General features: G+C 40.9%; 3 protein-coding genes across 6 annotated transcripts; 1 reads left to right on the plus strand and 2 right to left on the minus strand.

Annotated features, from left to right (window-relative positions):
• Positions 1–1,272: 1,272 nt before the first annotated feature.
• Positions 1,273–9,615, minus strand: sdha (succinate dehydrogenase complex, subunit A, flavoprotein (Fp)). The gene is made up of 15 exons (XM_046043978.1): positions 9,473–9,615; positions 8,659–8,742; positions 8,178–8,339; positions 7,831–7,974; positions 7,315–7,479; positions 7,065–7,213; positions 6,763–6,887; positions 4,340–4,508; positions 3,959–4,154; positions 3,662–3,833; positions 3,219–3,337; positions 2,745–2,856; positions 2,474–2,604; positions 2,046–2,159; positions 1,273–1,915 (listed from the first exon to the last, which is right to left on the minus strand). Exons 1-15 carry the CDS (start codon positions 9,533–9,535, stop codon positions 1,829–1,831), a joined length of 1,992 nt encoding a protein of 663 aa, XP_045899934.1. The 5' UTR covers positions 9,536–9,615; the 3' UTR covers positions 1,273–1,828.
• Positions 9,616–9,675: 60 nt separating this feature from the next.
• On the plus strand, positions 9,676–13,498 carry LOC123967762 (coiled-coil domain-containing protein 127-like). 4 transcript variants are annotated; one of them, XM_046043999.1, is made up of 4 exons: positions 9,676–9,877; positions 10,538–10,675; positions 11,696–11,940; positions 12,220–13,498. In XM_046043999.1, exons 2-4 carry the CDS (start codon positions 10,546–10,548, stop codon positions 12,664–12,666), a joined length of 822 nt encoding a protein of 273 aa, XP_045899955.1. In that variant the 5' UTR covers positions 9,676–9,877; positions 10,538–10,545; the 3' UTR covers positions 12,667–13,498. The 4 variants fall into 4 exon arrangements, with proteins under 4 accessions (XP_045899955.1, XP_045899956.1, XP_045899957.1 ...); XM_046044000.1 differs by having other exon boundaries at positions 10,541–10,675; XM_046044001.1 differs by lacking the exon at positions 9,676–9,877 and adding an exon at positions 9,916–10,002.
• An 809-nt stretch (positions 13,499–14,307) lies between these two features.
• On the minus strand, positions 14,308–15,328 carry zmp:0000000930 (telethonin). The gene is made up of 2 exons (XM_046044016.1): positions 15,183–15,328; positions 14,308–14,647 (listed from the first exon to the last, which is right to left on the minus strand). The coding sequence occupies exons 1-2, from the start codon at positions 15,314–15,316 to the stop codon at positions 14,308–14,310; spliced, it is 474 nt and encodes a 157-aa protein (XP_045899972.1). The 5' UTR covers positions 15,317–15,328.
• Between the last annotated feature and the right edge of the window lie 1,237 nt (positions 15,329–16,565).

The following is a 16,565-nucleotide window of genomic DNA, read 5'->3' on the forward strand; positions in this document are numbered from 1 at the left end:
AGCTGATTCCACATAGGAGTGGCATAAAGGTAAATTTAACCCTAACCATTTGTGCTAATAGGAAAGGTGCCTACCTCCATCCCTCTTAGCTCTGACATTTCTGGGTTTGGCTTTTATAGCTGGTCAGGATATGAAACAGGCTCAGGCTTCACATCTTTCAGTGTTTGCTTAGTGATTATTGACTTTCTGTGCAGATTTTCAAGTAAGGTTAAACTATTTTCAATCAGGTGTGTTGTAGAAGAACTTGCAGTTGGGCATTGCAGTGGCGCCACTCACCACTGCAATGCCCTTTATCAGAGTAATGTTAAACATTGTTGCGGTAAGATGTCAAGCAGCCATTAGTGAGCAGACACAGAGAACACACACACACTTAATAGAAAAGAAATATTGTAATCCTGCTGCAGAATTTCTGGTTCGCCACTGTGCTTCTGCTGCCCCCGTGTGGCCACAGAGAGGCACATCTAAAAAAGTCTGAACAAAACCCACTATTGTAACATACATGTACGTTTTATGATTGGGCTCTTTAACTGCCTAGCATTCAAATATGAAGGTGTCGACCCTGTTCCCATTAGACCAAGACAAACCAAGAGCTTTTGTTTCTATGCGGTCTACATTTTAATAAACATGAACATACAGTACAAATGGCAAATCCAGAAGAAAAATTAATTAAGTCACCCTTTCAAAGATTCAGTACAAGAAACAGATCTTGTTCTATACTTAAAGTGATAACACAGTACATCCTTCAAAGCAATTTGTGGAGTTACGGAAAATGTGGGTAGATCCCATCAACTCTACATCACACACACAGCTTTGTTTTAATGAAACCCACTCTTATCGCAGCTGCTCTGGAAGCACTTAAGAGCTGGCACTAATGTTGGTGCTCAGAATGATTCATAACTGCTAGAGAACACTAATCAGCTAACCGAAAAGGCCAAAATAACTCCAACAGGCCTGTGTAGTTCATTAGCTCGTACTGGAAGTGATCCTCACTGTTCAGTTTTCAGAGGAAGTCACCAGCAAAATGTATAAAGAAGCCACTGTTCTGACAGAAGAGACGTCATAATGTGGCTAAATAGATCCAAGCGGCTTCATTTGGTTAACATTTATAGTGAAGAACTATAGCTTAAGCTCACTTATGTCCATCAGCTGATTATCTACCAAACATGAGCTAGATCAAGTTACACTTTATACATTTGAACCACACAAAGTATCCCAAAAAAGAAATACTATCCAGGGCTGAAGGCCATAATGACTACCTCATAATTCAACAAGTACATACAGCATATCTCGCCATATTTATTGTACATTTATGCAATATTTACAAACTTAAAACTTCCCTCTGTGTGCATTTCAAAATACAATCATTTCCACAATCTCCACACTTCAGAAAGCCAAAGCAGAGGAGTTATAATTTAAGCGTTTAATGCAATGCAAGACAAGGAAATGAGAGTATTGGGTCATCCCAAAAGGCCTGAAACACCTGAACTGCTCTCTTGTTCCTTCAGTTGGAGGCTGAAAAAAGTGTCTTGTCTTGGGTGCCTTATGATATATACAAGACCAGCTCACACAGAGTGAGAGGTCACAAGAACCATGTTGACATCGATGAGCTGCAAACACATTAAATCAAAGCAAAACACAAATGTAGGAGAGGAACAGTACGGTGACACAAAGGGATATAGTTTCGAGATAAGACAGTCTTGTATTTAACCATTGTAAATGGAAAAATGTCATCATCTCTATTACAGGACTAGTATCTCCATAAATAGTAAATATGATAATAATAATGAGTAATTTGCATGTGAGGTGAGGAAAAGGAGAGGAGATCTTCTTAGTAGGAGCGGATGGCAGGAGGAACGTGGGCACAGTCCTGCTCATCAAGAGAGTGATCAATAACAGGGCGGTACTTCAGGGTCACCTGTGATTAGACAAAAACAAAGATAAGTCATATTACTGACTCCGCTGGCCTTTGAAAAGTTAATCGTGGTTGCCAGAGCAGCCTAATACCCTGCTGTAAGCACCACAACACACAGTGAAGGGGACTGTACCTTTCCAGTCTTAGGGTCAACGTAGGACATAGTGTGTTTCCTCCAGTGCTGATCGAAGGGCTTCTGCTCCTGACCTTGCAGGGGCTTGGAATAGTCGTACTCATCCACACGGTCCTGGAATATAGTAAAGAAAAACAATGTCAGAGGGGAGACTGGCTGCAATCAAGAGTGAGAAGTCATAATTGCTTATTTGGTAAATATTCACAGATAGAAAAAGAAAGCCAAAGTCAGTTTAAAAAAACAGATCAAGAGTGGGGAAGCAAACAGTGGGCGACTGATCTAAGTTAAGTAAAGAATAACAGAGAGAAAATTAACACTGGCACTGACAGAAAGATGGATTAGCCAGAAATTAGAAGCAAAGGGGAAAAACGCTGCCAAGAGCAATGGATGAAGAAACATATACACAGATTATGTACGGTGAAACCGACCTTGAAGTCCTCTCTGGCGTGGGCTCCCCTGCTCTCCTTTCTCTGCTCAGCACTGTGGATGGTCTGAACAGCGTTCAGCATCAGATTCTGCAGCTCCAATGTTTCCACCAGGTCGGTGTTCCAAACAATGCCTGGAGGAGACGAGGGGAAGAAGGAAAAAAAACGACGAGACTTATTGTATTTAATGACTTGCCATATGTCACAGAGAATTACTGTGGCACCTTTCTGCATGAAGAGTCAGAAGAAACAAGCGCACAAAGTGGTGCTGTACCTCTGTCAAAGGTCTTGATATCATCCAAAGTCTGGTAAATGGCATCCATCTTGTCGCATCCCTCCTTCAGAACGGAGCCGGTACGGAACACTGCAGCATGGGCCTGCATGGTCTGTATAGAAAGACAGGAAGAGAGATGATTTGTGTTTGTCTAGAAAAGTCTCTGTGGGCCTTAGTGAGTGAGTGTGTACACACACACACACACACACACACACACACACACACACGAACAGTGAACTACTCAAGTTGACAATAACTTGCAGATGCAGTGACGGTGAATAAGAAAAAGTCTTAGTAAGTATAAATAATATGTACAACTCTCTGGACCCCAGAAGCAGTTAAAATTGCAGTAGAATACAGCTTACTACTGTTTTGTGATGAGATGTTATTGATTACCTCTACCCACACTTGTGCAAATACTCTTTTTCTAATACACAATTTTACAGGTCTCATCAGGTGTTCATGTGTATGCACCTTCTGCATGTTGAGCCTGATCTCGGAGGTTCTCAGGCTTCCGTTGGCAAACCTCAGCTTGTCCAGGTTGGCCACAGACTCCTCTCCAGCACTGGGCTGCAGAGGGGACAGTTTCTCTCCTGAAGAGAAAACACCAGAGTCAGAGTGAAAGTGGGCCATGTGTACTGGAACACTGATGTCAGATTTTATCCTGCCTGTAGAGCACAATAATGTTGACAAAGTAGTGGTGCTATTTGGTATCAAAACAGAAGGGGAATTAATGTCTCTCAGACACCGGACCTTTCTCTACATCAAAATGGGAATATGACATTTTACATATATCTTGATAGATAAAGTAATGTTATTTATCTGTTTTGACTGACTGAGACATTTTGCATCATTAATGCTCTGATGAAATCAAAAACAAAGCCCAACTTAAGACACTCAGGAACAGAAGTCCTCACCAGGTTTGTGCTCCTCAGCGATGGTGAGGGCGCAGGCTCTGCCGAACACCACCAGGTCCAGCAGAGAGTTAGCGCCCAGCCTGTTGGCACCGTGGACACTGGCACACGCCGCCTCACCGCAGGCATACAGTCCAGGAACCACCTTGTCAACTCCGTCGGCATTAGTGATCACCTGAGGAGGGAATGATTAAAAAGGCGTGTCACTTTGTTCGATGGAGTCTCACAGATTAGTGCCTAAAAGAGAGAAAGAGGGAATATGTGTGGATGGATACATGCACCTGTGCACACATTACCTACCTGTCCCTTGTAGTTTGTGGGTATTCCACCCATATTGTAATGAACAGTGGGAAGTACGGGAATGGGCTCTTTAGTGACGTCGACTCCAGCAAAGATCATGGCCGTCTCGGAGATACCAGGCAGCCTTGAGGCAAGCTGCTGGGGAGGCAGGTGGTGAAGCTGCAGGTACACGTGGTCCTTCTCTGGACCAACACCCCTGAAGATATAAAACCAGACGGAAATAAAGATATGTAATGGCAGCAGCTTACTCAGTTGTTTAAAGACTAAATAAATAAATAAATAAATAAATAAACAAACTAAAAATAAATATCTGATTTAAACATGTATGAATCATTACATGTCTGCACGCACATTTACATCTGACATATATTTTATCCATACCTGCCCTCTCTGATCTCTATGGTCATGGAGCGAGACACCACATCTCTGGAGGCCAGGTCTTTGGCGTTGGGTGCGTAGCGCTCCATGAAGCGCTCTCCCTCACTGTTGATCAGGATCCCTCCCTCACCACGGCAGCCCTCTGTGATCAGACAACCGGCTCCATAGATCCCTGTAAAGATTCACGTGTTTAATAAAAATAAACAATAAATAATAAAATACTCTGGTTTTGCAGAGTATAACAGATACAGTAGTGAAACCATTTAATGTGGGGTACATTATTCCTCTGCGTTACGATGGTGACTTACATTTGACATCTAACCTTTTTGTTCAAGCTATTGGTGTACAAGAATAGTTACATATAACTACTACATAGCCGTTACGTTTACAATAAAAATCCTTCATTGAATTTTTAAGTATGCTTGATTTTAACCACATCCTCATTAATGAAGCACATGGTCAACATAGTGAACATAAAATCATCAAAGCTTTATTGTTATGACACAATACTGTCTCAATAAAAAAATAAAATAGTGTGCTTTGTCTAAACAGTGATAAGTCTATTTACTTTGGCATTTACATTGTCATTTTACTCCAGAAATCCTCTCAAGCGCAAGACAATAATGTTATTTTACTCTCAACATGTTTTTAGTGCTCATATTCATTATACTTAAAATAGGAATATAAACATTAGTAATACATGTCTTTCTAATATAAAACTCTTGACATGGTGATGGCATGTTTACACAGCCTTGATAAAGGGTCATTCTGGTATTTTTAAACCTACATATTCTGGGACAGAGACAGATCTTTTTGTTAAAGAGTAAGGTGACTTGCTGACGTGTTTCCACCGGCATCTTCCTGCAAATATTTATCTCCCGTGAGATTTCAGAGCAGGACTTCTCCTTGTGAGAGTTTTGTAGTTAAACAAAAAGGATCTTTCTCTTTAACATAAGGTCTCTCTCTGTAGGGATCCTTTCCAGACACTTAGAAAAACAATCTGAGCCTTGTCAGCAGCAAAAACAAGCACTTTTAGTAGATGTACTCATGATGAGTGCAAATGGCTCCAAGGATCACGTTGTAGCCATTACAGCCTGTTTTGTGGTTGCCGGCTGAGACAATCTACTGGACCAATTCCAAAACCTTTGAATGCAAAATATTAAAAATACTGGAATTACCCATTAAGCTAATGTTTAATATTCTATGTTTTACAGTCTTAAATTATATAAATAGAAAAGTGTCTCTTCCTATTAGCTGGCTAATGAGAAAGTATATATTTATTCTGATGGTACACTCCAGCCTTCACTTAAACAACTCACAAGGTAGGTGCATTACAAAGTCACATATCTCTCACCTCTACATCACATATAGAGGGAGAAAGAAAAGTATACTCGAACAGCGGCCCATCCTTAGGTGACCTCCCACAGGCCACGGCGTACATTACTTAAGAGTCTGGTTTCAAATGTCCAGCAGGAACAAAAATAAAGATGCTTGATCTTGATGCAAGTGAGGTCTATTGTTGGAGCTCAATGTAAACAGCAAAGCCTGCACAGACCCGTGCACCAGACCAATTTAAATAACCTGGCACTGCAGATGTATAAGTTTGATTTACTGGGCAAGCAGTGATCCAGAATTATGGAGCTGAAACACATGTATGCCCGACTGACTCATTGAAGTCCTCTTAAGCTGATGATACACAGAGCAACTTTTAGAGCAATCGTGCAGGGCAACGTTGCCGTCAGTGGTTATGAGTAAAGATTACTACCGTAATCCCCTCCCCCCACCACTCCGCCACCCGCCCCACACCGCCGCTATCTGTTCAAAACATAGTCGGACTTGCCACCAGCAACATTGCCCAGCAACATTGCTCAAAAAGTTGCCCTGTGTATCATCAGCTTTAGTGTAACTGAATTCATCTCCCATACACTTGACTAGCAAGTTGTCAAAGCATTATACCAGAGATAATTAGTGCTTACATCTCTCATTATCTCTTAATTTGACTGTAGTAAAATTAAAACTCGCAGAGGAACATAGAACGGCATTAACCACTAGACATAAGGACAAAGAGACTGAGAATGAAAACACAGTTTAGACTATTTACAGTGTCTTATCACGTCATCGCTGCTAGACAATAAAATAATGGACTTTAAACTGTCATTGATAGAATACCTTTACTATTTGAACTTACTGTAACTACAGCTTGACAATAAAAAAAAACAACTGAACTGTTGTTGATATAATACCTTCACTATGTGAAATTACTGTATGTAATCTAGACACGTGTTAAGTATGCATGTAGCTGCTGCAGAGCATTAAAGCAGCTGTCCTTCTAAACAAGACAAAGTTTTTCCTCCACTACTTGAACGCCTCTGTAGTACAACTATTTTATGGCATGGTTTTAATAAGTTAATGTTTCTTTTTCTCACCAGTGGGATGGAACTGTACAAACTCCAAGTCCTGGCAGGGCAGGCCAGCTCTGGTCACCATTGCATTTCCATCTCCTGTACTAGTGTGGGCAGATGTGCAGCTGAAAAACGTTCTTCCATAACCCCTGAAAGGAAAGATATAACTTATTTATAAACATTCACAAACTTTTGGTAACACATGTACAGTTAAAGAAATGCTTGTGTCCCATGTATACTCTCAAAATGGTAGTTAGTTAACTAGAGTTATAAATTAATTATTTACTATTTTTCCTGTTTTTGCAAACAGTTTGCGTGATACCTACCCAGTAGCAATGACGGTATTCTGGGATCTGAAGCGGTGAATGGATCCGTCCTCCATGCAGAGAGCAATCACTCCTTTACACTCTCCATTTTCCATCAGCAGGTCGAGGGCAAAGTACTCCACAAAGTAACTGGTGTCATAACGAAGCGACTGAACAGAAGGGCAGACAAACACAAGAAATATGGTACAGATTGGCTTCCTATGTATGGGCTGAATGAAAACAAAGATGGAGAACAAGTGTGTGGACTTACTCGTCCATAAAGTGTATGCAGTAGTGAGTGTCCTGTCCTGTCTGCTACACAGCAGCAGCGGTGAGCCTGGCCTCCCTTCCCATACTTGAGACTCTGACCTCCAAATGCCCTCTGGTAGATCTTCCCATCGTCTGTGCGGCTGAATGGCATGCCGAAGTTCTCCAGCTGGCAAAGAGGCACAGCAACATGAGGTCCAGATTTGCTGTTGTGTCATATATGCATGTGGAATGAGCCAGTTTGATGATGTGATGCAAAACTGACATTACACCATGCTGGTGTGGATGACTTGTGAAAATATTATTTTGACTCTAAATATGTGAAATAATAATTCAATTTTTTTATATTTTATATTTTTACAACTAATCTAAATAGGATAAATGGGGCAACTGTTTCCCCAAAATGTTATGTGTGCATATTCTAACGGAACGACTTACATTCTCTGGAATTCCTCCTTTGGTGCCAAAAAGCCAATAATTGTCAGCCAACATAACCACGTGTGCGTGTGTAAGGTCTTACCTCCACTACAGCTGCAGGAGCCTGTTCTGTCATGTAGTGGATTGCGTCCTGGTCTCCCAGCCAATCAGATCCCTTCACTGTGTCGTAGAAATGCCACCTCCAGTCATCCGCCTCCATGTTCCCCAGAGCTGCATTGATCCCACCCTGCCAACCAGGTAAATATTTAAACATTCAATAACAGCGCTACCATCGATTGTATTCACATGAAGCTTTGAATTTGCACAACACATCTTTATTGTGATTTGTTAAATCTCAGTCTAACGAGCGCAGAAGGATTTGAGTAGGATGAAAGTTTGGAGAAAAATAAACATATATCCTCAATGAAAATATAAAATATGGTGCTTTACCTGTGCAGCAACAGTGTGAGACCTAGTGGGGAAGAGCTTGGTGATGCAGGCAGTGTTGAAGCCAGCCTCTGACAGGCCAAACGCTGCCCTAAGTCCTGCTCCTCCAGCTCCTACCACCACAGCATCAAACTCATGATCCACAACTGGGTACTGGGTAGAGATCTGCAAACAATGATGGAGAGAAGTTACTGTAAACCTTCCAATAATAAACAGCCTGCACACAGTGGAAACTGAATTTCTCACAATCGTGAGGGAGTGCGGTGAGAATGCATAGTTCAACACTAGTCTGAGGCCATTATTGTTGATTATTAAAAAGGTAGTAACTTTGACATTAACACCTGATGCTCCAATGATGAGTATGTACAGACAGTACAGTATCCTATCATACATCCACACTAATAAGCATATTAAATGCTGATCTACAAAAAAAAAATAAAAATAAAGAAAACAATCAAAAAAACAAGAGTATAACATAACTCACTTCATCTGATACTTTGGCATTTTTCTTCTTGCCATAGATGGAGAAGTGAAAGTTCCTGGAAGCCTGAACTGCAGCAGCAGGAACCTGGCAGGAAACAAAGAAGTACATCAGCAGAGAATTCAAACAAAAGCAGGACCATTGTTAAAATGGGTAACATTAACCACACTGATGGCTGCTTACCTGTAAAACATACTGTGCTAATAAGCATATATTGTTATTTAGTCACATACTGAAAGCAGCTTCAAATGTATACTCCTCCTGATGTAACACTTCCATAACAATGCACAATAAAGCATTAGTTAAAAACCGTAATCACTGATCACTGTGGAAATGTTATTCGCTTAATGGTGGTTTTTAATTACCTATGGTATCATTATAAGATTACTTTAGACTAAAATATTTGCATTGCATCCCTAAACATTTTGCTAGCTGGCTAACACACAGGAGCTAAACGGTTTTCCACAAGGGCATCAGACTTATCTGTTATAAGTTAAAGCCCTTGGAATAACATCAGTGAGGCTGACAGTTTACTGAAAACAGATCCCTCTATGAAGGGTGTAAAACAAACAGAGATAGTATGGCTAGATATAACATCTTGTGGGACCCGCAAAATATCTTCTTCATGGATGGTGTCACATTGAAACACCCAGAGCTACATAACACAAGTTAAGTAACGCCACGCAAGGCAGAACCTCTCGGTTACGAAAGAGAGCAGAACCAGTCTTAATTTCAGAGCTGAAAAGACAACGCGCGCACACACAAATACACCACATATAGATGATGAAAAGTACAATTTCCAGTTATTACTACTTACTGCTTTTGTTTTAGACAGCACCCTCTTAGAGAGGAGACGGGACGCGACTTGAATACTCGCCATGTTGTGAGTTGAAGGACCGTTTGAGAAGCACGGGGAAGGTTCAGATGTTGAACCGGACCAAACCACTCTCAAAAAACGGGGGTGTCACTTATGTCACAGATGATGGTCATCCTCTAAAAACAGTTCGTAACGTGTTTCAGCAGTAACGGAAACTATTTTAATATGGAAATAAATCCAAATGAATACAAACAGACTTTAATTTGAACACCCGATGGGACTTTTATATAAGTGAATTCCTATCAATTACCCCCGGTCGGTATAGATGGACTGCTAACGCGTAAAAATTGTATAACCTGGATGTGCTGGAACAAATGTATAAGTGACCTACACTTTTCATTCAAGGTGAGACACATCACCATATTTAATAATAGCCATACACTTACTTGTCGTCGAGCACTCAAAACTATTATGACCAGTGTTATGTTTGTATGAAATACTCTAGCGAGCATGAGCCCGCAAGCTAAAACGTAAGTTAGCATGTTAGCTCATAGCTAGCCTTGTTTGGGGTTAGCTGGGCTGTCAAACATCCAAATCATGCCAGATTGCTGTTGCTGCCTGTTGCAGTGTTTTGGTGAATGCAAACATGCTAATTCCTAACGAACTTTCTCATCTTGTGCTTATTTGCAACACAATTTTAGCAGTGACGCACTCCTCAGACATATTAATGTTTTTAAATAGCTTATTAGTGAATATCAAGCAATGAATTGCTGCTAACGTTTAACGTACTGCAGCCACGGGCAGCCGTTGTGGGTTCATGAAAAGACACTGCAGCTTCAGGAGAACCCTTCAGTTTGTGTTGCTACATTTGGACAATTAACTTGTATATTTTGTCAATCCATATTTTAATTGTATATATATATATAAAATAGGTTTTAATATTTGTTGTTATTACACCTTATCGCCAAAACAAATTCCTTGTATGTGTATTAGCTACTTGGTGATAAAGCCGATTCTGATTCTGTTATCACCTTTGTTGTGGTCTGTCCTGTTTGGATGTGACAGCAGCCTCCATGAACAACTTGAATGACCCACCCAGGTGGAACATCCAACCAGACCCTAGAGGAAGGGGGGCGGGGGCCGGGGATGGGAACCAATGGAACTACGCCCTGCTGGTCCCCATGCTGGGACTGGCTGCATTTCGTAAGTTACACAAGGAGATGTGTTTGTTGATGAGGTGATCGACACAGGAGAACATGTTATGTGGGTTGTGGAAGGTATAAGCAAGTTGATTTTGTGTAAGATGCACTCTTTAACTCTGTAATGTTTTTTATTCTCTTGTCATATTAGAATGACAGATGAGATTGGTAGAAATGTATTAGTTATTGTACGCAGAATCTGGAAACAACACCAGACCAAGGATTAAAAAACACCTTGTGTGATATGGCAAAAAAACAATATTTGCTAATATTTCTTTGGTAATATCTATGTAATTAACTTAATTTTAAAGGTACAAGGAAGATTTATTTGTCACATTACAACAGGTTGTAAAGTGAAATTGAGTTCGCAATTCTCTTCTGCTACATAGCAGACAATATACAGTAATATAAAAGCAATAATAAAAATGATAAACAGAAATAAACTATATTCAGTGGAGCAGTACTGAGGATGAATTTGAGTTTTAGTGTCTGATAGCTTGGGTGGGAAAGCTGCTCTGCAATCCGGATTTGCGGCAGCTGAAACTTTTATATCTCTTCCCAGAAGGCATCAGGGTGAACAGGGTGTGGCTGGAGAGGGTACTTTCCTTTAGTATCCTTTTGGCTCTGCATAGGCACCTCACCGACTGCACTGATGCTCAGGAGATGGGTACCAATGATACATTTTTAGGCTGTTTAAGGTTTAATTGATAAATCCAATTGAGTACAGACATTTAGTTTACAAAAGACAGTTCTGTATCAGATCTCAACTAGACTAGAGTCAGTTTTTATTACTTAGTGAGTCTTACTTGTTTTTTGTCTGTCTTTCAAATCCACGCTCATGTATTTGTTCGTTATCATGTTAACTTTTCTAACCCTCTCAAACATGAAAGACAAGCAGGTACATTGGCGCAACAGTTCTGGGCTTCAGGAAGTTCAGTTGTTTGGGATAGCGTGCCTTAAGATCATGACAGTATATGTTAAATATCTTCTCTATCCTGTGTCTTGTCTCCCACCGTGCCTTCAGGTTGGATCTGGACCAAGGAGTCTCAGAGGGAGATCCAGAAGGTCAAAGCCCAGTATGACAAGGATGTGTCCACAATAAAAAGTGAGATGGAGGCACAATACCGGGAGACACTGACAGAGAGGCGCAGGGCAGCAGCTACACTGGAGCTGGAGCTGGAGAAGGAGAGACAGAGGGTTAAAGGCTACAAGCAGGCCCTGATCTCACAGAGCCAGCAGCTGATGGAAGAACGGAAACGGTTACAGCAGGTGAAGATGTAACCCTCTCTATGGTCTGCATCTAGGCTGCTCAAGGGCCTTTATAGGGCTTCCAAGGCCACTGAGCAGAAAAAATGTCTTATTCCCATTTTCATGCATGTTTTCTTATTTCTCTCCTTACCCGCTACTCATCTGCCTCTCCTTCTGATTCTTTTCTTTGTCTTGCTCCCACTTTGACTGGCCCTGCATTTCTGCTATTGTGTATGGTTCCCTTCACACATGTAGCCTCTCCTCCATAACTCAAAAAATAACTGTTCTCTACCTTACAAGGAGCGCGATGCCCTGGAGGAAGAGAAGCAAAGGTTTGTAAAGTCCGGCACTGCAGGGGCAGTGCTGCATCAAGCCCTGGAACGAGAGAACAACTGGTACCAGCGAGCGACCACCACTCTGAAAGAGCTAGAGCGTCAGCTTGTGGAGCGCCAGAATGCCTACTGTTCCCTCATCCAACCTCGAGATCAGCGGCTGGAGATGGAGAAGAACATGCTGCTTAAGGTCGTCAAAGAACCCATCGGGCAAGAACTGGATCTAGAGTCTGATCTGAAGGATATTTTCAAGAGAGATAAGCACTGTGCGGACCTGCTAAACATGGACAAAAGGAAGAATGGAAGCCTCATGTGGGTGTACCTCAAGTACTGGCAGCTGCAGCTCACTGTCCAGAAACACAAGAGAGCTGAAGAAGCCATATTCGGAGGGAATGTTGAGTCTCACACAAAGTGACAAAAGACAAACACAAGCTAGTGTTTCTCATGTGACTTTGAAGAATGTTGTAAGAATATGGATCAGGAATGGAAAATGCATGCATTTTTCACTCTGTGCAATTATCTTTACTTGATAGGCATGTTATGGAAACACAGAAGAGCCTTCCTTGACCTCAGAGTTTTGAAAAGAAAGGATATATTGTCAGGGTTTCAAGCATTCTGTAACACAATATTACTATAACTTCAAATGCCCCAATTTAGACTCATTAGCTTTAAATTAACTGTGTGAAAACTGATGAAATGATTTTTAAAACATGCACTAGAATCATTCAGGTGTCAATTTAACTCATTCTCTGAGTGCCATGAATTACTGGAATATTTAGTTCCTCTATCTTGGGTATGAATTTAGGACTCCCAGAAACTGTTCCCAGAGTGATGTGATAATACACACACATCTTCTGAGGGGAAAAAAATCATAATCACACTAAAAACCGTGTTGACACCATGCAGTAATATGTGTTTGCTAACCCTAAACTATCAGTGAGAAAGGACACTGAAGGTGCATGTGAATCTTAATAAGGGAACAGAGCTCAAAGTAGTGCTCAGTACATAACACAATGCTGCAGCACACCAGTCAAACAGCACCCTTTTGTGTCCCACTGCACCCCTGTAATGAAAGGTTTAACTAAAGCTGTAGCATTTTTATAGCTTTCCAAGCCTCTCCGCACTCTTATGTTTTTGTTTTGACCATAACGTGGTGAAGAAGAGCTGTATATAATGACATACATTCTAGTGTACTGACTCCAACCACTCTGTGAAATCCTCCTAATAAATTTTTAGTTTAAGTTTAACTTAATTTTCAGACTGTTCTTGTTTTCTCATTAGAATCTCGGAAGTACTGCTGTATTTAGTTTAATGGATCAGCTCACTGATTAGCAATTTTGTTGTCTTACCACAGGGGGGTGCTGCCACTGTATTTGTATACTTAAGAATGTAATAATACTTTAAAACAATAGCTCAGTGGAAGCTCCTAATGCATACATTAAAAAAAGTAAACAGTATGCAACAGGAATATGTGGAGAGCTTTTCTCTAGCAGGACAGTCGTGTTAAGTTAAGTCAGACAGAAGGCAAAATGAGGTTCACACACTGAAGCTTCATGAAGCTTTGGTAGACATACATGGAAATCACTGACTATGACAGAAGTGTAATTTCTTCCTGGAATCTAGTAACACTGTACAGAGTCCGTGTGAGAATGTGATCATATCTTCAATGCAGTATACCATTACATTTTAAAATAGCATATCATTTATGAGTCCTTCAATTCAATAGTATGTCACATTATTCAAAGATAATACATTTGTAATTTAATTAGGAGAAAATAAATCCAGGGAATCTTTATTAAAATAAGTTAGCACTCCTCACAAAAGAGGTTATTCCATTTAAGTATTTTGTTTGCATGATAATTAAAATACCAAGTTATTTAACAGATGAGATATCTATCAGTCATATGATTAAAAAATACTTGTGAGGCATTTTATCAGGAGGCAGTATTCACAGTTACAGTACATTTTAATTTACTAATACCTGAATGTAAATTACAATAAGAGGCTATGTTATATTTTCTGAACTGTGATTTTAAAAACCCTCCCCCTTCTTGCTTCACTCCCTCCTCTGCACCCGATGAGAGATTTCTCTTGGTGAGGACATCAGGCTTGAAGCTCTGAAGTTCCCGCTGGCTGGCTTGCTGAGTTCCCGAGTTATGGCAGTCACTTCCTGCTTATCAACTCCAGCCTTTCTTAGTACAGCTGGCTGTTGCTCTGCGCACTCATGATGAACGTCCCTGCTGGTGTTGAAGAAGGGTAGCTGGTGCCCTGTCATGGCTCCGCTGTTGCTGCCCAGCCTCAGTGTCTGGCTGGGACTCCTCTCAACCATGAAGTGCACCACCTGCTGCTGCTTGTAACTCTCTCTGCGAATGCTGTCTGTCTCTGACACTGTCAGCCTGGAAGACATTACACAATAAATGGTTTTTAATCCACTCTCTCTTAACACACTGACGTACAGGGGTGCTGTGATCATCATATCTGTTTCAAATAGCTTATAGCTTAATCCAAATGGAATCACTCAAGAAGAAAACTGCTGCTTCACTGCTCCTTGGTTAGACTTTGGTTGCACCACATTATATAATACAGGTGTATTCTTTTCGTGGTTACAGGCAGCATACCTGCAATGACATCACTCATCAGGACGTGCAAATTGGGCAGTTCAGCAGCAGTTTTCAGCTCTACTGTGTGTGCATCACTGCGGATTTTAACCTCTCATGCTGCTCATGGTGTTCTATTGTGCCTTATCCTCTGTCCTGCTGTGTCACAACGCCATACTGAGCAATACACCATATACAGTAAATCTATAAATACTTAACAAAGTTCACATTCACATTACAAGAGAATACAGTAGTATGGTACATGTGTTGATTCATACAAGACGTAGGGATCTAGAATAAAGCAGAATTTCAAACCAGGCGTAGAACAACCTACTTGTATTGTGGTCTGGTTTCAAGGACCAGGCTCAGCCAACATGCTTGGTAGCTCTCCTTCTTATACTGGTTGTCCTCCTGGAGATCACAGTAGGAGTTCACCAGGTAGCAGCCTCCTCTGCTCACACAGTGCATTGTGTGTTCGTGTGTCACGACTGTGATAGACTTCAGTGTAAAACGCCGGTATTGTGCCAAAACAAACGTCCTCTTTCACTTGTGTCTGATTTGGCTGGCACAAAACTCAAGGGAAACACATACAACGAGCGGTTGAATCGTGTGTCATCATCAATGTGTGTATCTCTGTTTGTGTCAAGTAGCCTGAGATGTGTGTGTGTGTGTGTGTGTTGTCTTAAATATCCAGTCCTGTTTCTATTTTTACTCCTCTGCATCACTTTGTAGTGAATGTCTTCACTTCAGGCATCCCGGAGGATAGTTTTCATTTGAAAATGAGCTTTAGCTCGTTCCATGACGTGAGTCAACCAGATAAATCCAGATGAAAGTTGAAAGTGAACCCTAACTAATTTCACTTATTGATCATATTTGTATCATGTACCTGTAGATAAAAAGCCATCAAACGATTTTTTAAAAATATTTTGGTTTGGGTTTGACTGTGTGCATGTGAGTATAGGTTTATGGAGACCTGTGTTCACGTCCGTACCATAAGCACACGTGTGTTTACTGATCTGTTTGAATGATGTGGACCCAGGGTTTATCCCATCAGGTCAAAGAAAATATCCTCCCACTCCTCAGATGTCTCTCACATAGTCCACGTGTCGCAGGAAGGAAACAGCTGAGAGGCAATCAGATCACTGAATGACAGGCAGAATCTAAGTCATTAATCCGCAGCTATACGTCAGCTACTTGGCCAAAATCATGTTAAAGACTGCAAAAGTAATGTTTGTGAACGACTGATTTTTAGAGATGTTCTCTTGTGACCATCATTTATCTGCATTTATCTGTAAATGTGGGATAATGACAAAGTGTGATGGAGAGTGAGAGGTGACAATGAAAGAGTTCAATAGATCTCAGTATCCTTTTATTCCAGACATGATGGATGGATGTGAAAAAGGGTTGGGATGCCTTGCTCGATATACACTAAATGCTTACCAGGACAGATAAACATAGCAGGATTAGAGCTCCAGCACGATGCAAATAAAGCTATCTAGACTTGTGTGTGTGTAACTAGTAACAAAGATTCGAGGAAACATTCTTCCACACAACACTATGTTTTATGACTTTCTCAAACAGCAGCTCCAGCACAAGTGAATTGCGTGTTAATTCAATGCTCTGTGAATATTTGAAGCTAATTGACAGAAAATCACTTTTAAAGCCTGACTGCTTGTGCTGTCATGGGAGTGTTGGCAACCCCAGTTTCTTCAAACCG

Source organism: Micropterus dolomieu, linkage group LG03, assembly GCF_021292245.1.
Source record: "Micropterus dolomieu isolate WLL.071019.BEF.003 ecotype Adirondacks linkage group LG03, ASM2129224v1, whole genome shotgun sequence".
NCBI lineage: Eukaryota > Metazoa > Chordata > Actinopteri > Centrarchiformes > Centrarchidae > Micropterus > Micropterus dolomieu.

Bases quoted from the DNA above. Each gene is read 5' to 3' on its own strand.
- sdha (XM_046043978.1), bottom strand. From the start codon at position 9,535: ATGGCGAGTATTCAAGTCGCGTCCCGTCTCCTCTCTAAGAGGGTGCTG. The intron at 8,743-9,472 runs GTAAGTAGTAAT...GTTTCCTGCCAG, and splicing joins TGCTGTCTAAAACAAAAGCA to GTTCCTGCTGCTGCAGTTCA. The intron at 4,509-6,762 runs GTGAGAAAAAGA...GAATCTTTACAG, and splicing joins TGTACAGTTCCATCCCACTG to GGATCTATGGAGCCGGTTGT.
- zmp:0000000930 (XM_046044016.1), bottom strand. From the start codon at position 15,316: ATGCACTGTGTGAGCAGAGGAGGCTGCTACCTGGTGAACTCCTACTGT. The intron at 14,648-15,182 runs GTAGGTTGTTCT...AATGTCTTCCAG, and splicing joins GAAACCAGACCACAATACAA to GCTGACAGTGTCAGAGACAG.
- LOC123967762 (XM_046043999.1), top strand. From the start codon at position 10,546: ATGAACAACTTGAATGACCCACCCAGGTGGAACATCCAACCAGACCCT. The intron at 10,676-11,695 runs GTAAGTTACACA...CCGTGCCTTCAG, and splicing joins GCTGGGACTGGCTGCATTTC to GTTGGATCTGGACCAAGGAG. The intron at 11,941-12,219 runs GTGAAGATGTAA...CTACCTTACAAG, and splicing joins AACGGAAACGGTTACAGCAG to GAGCGCGATGCCCTGGAGGA.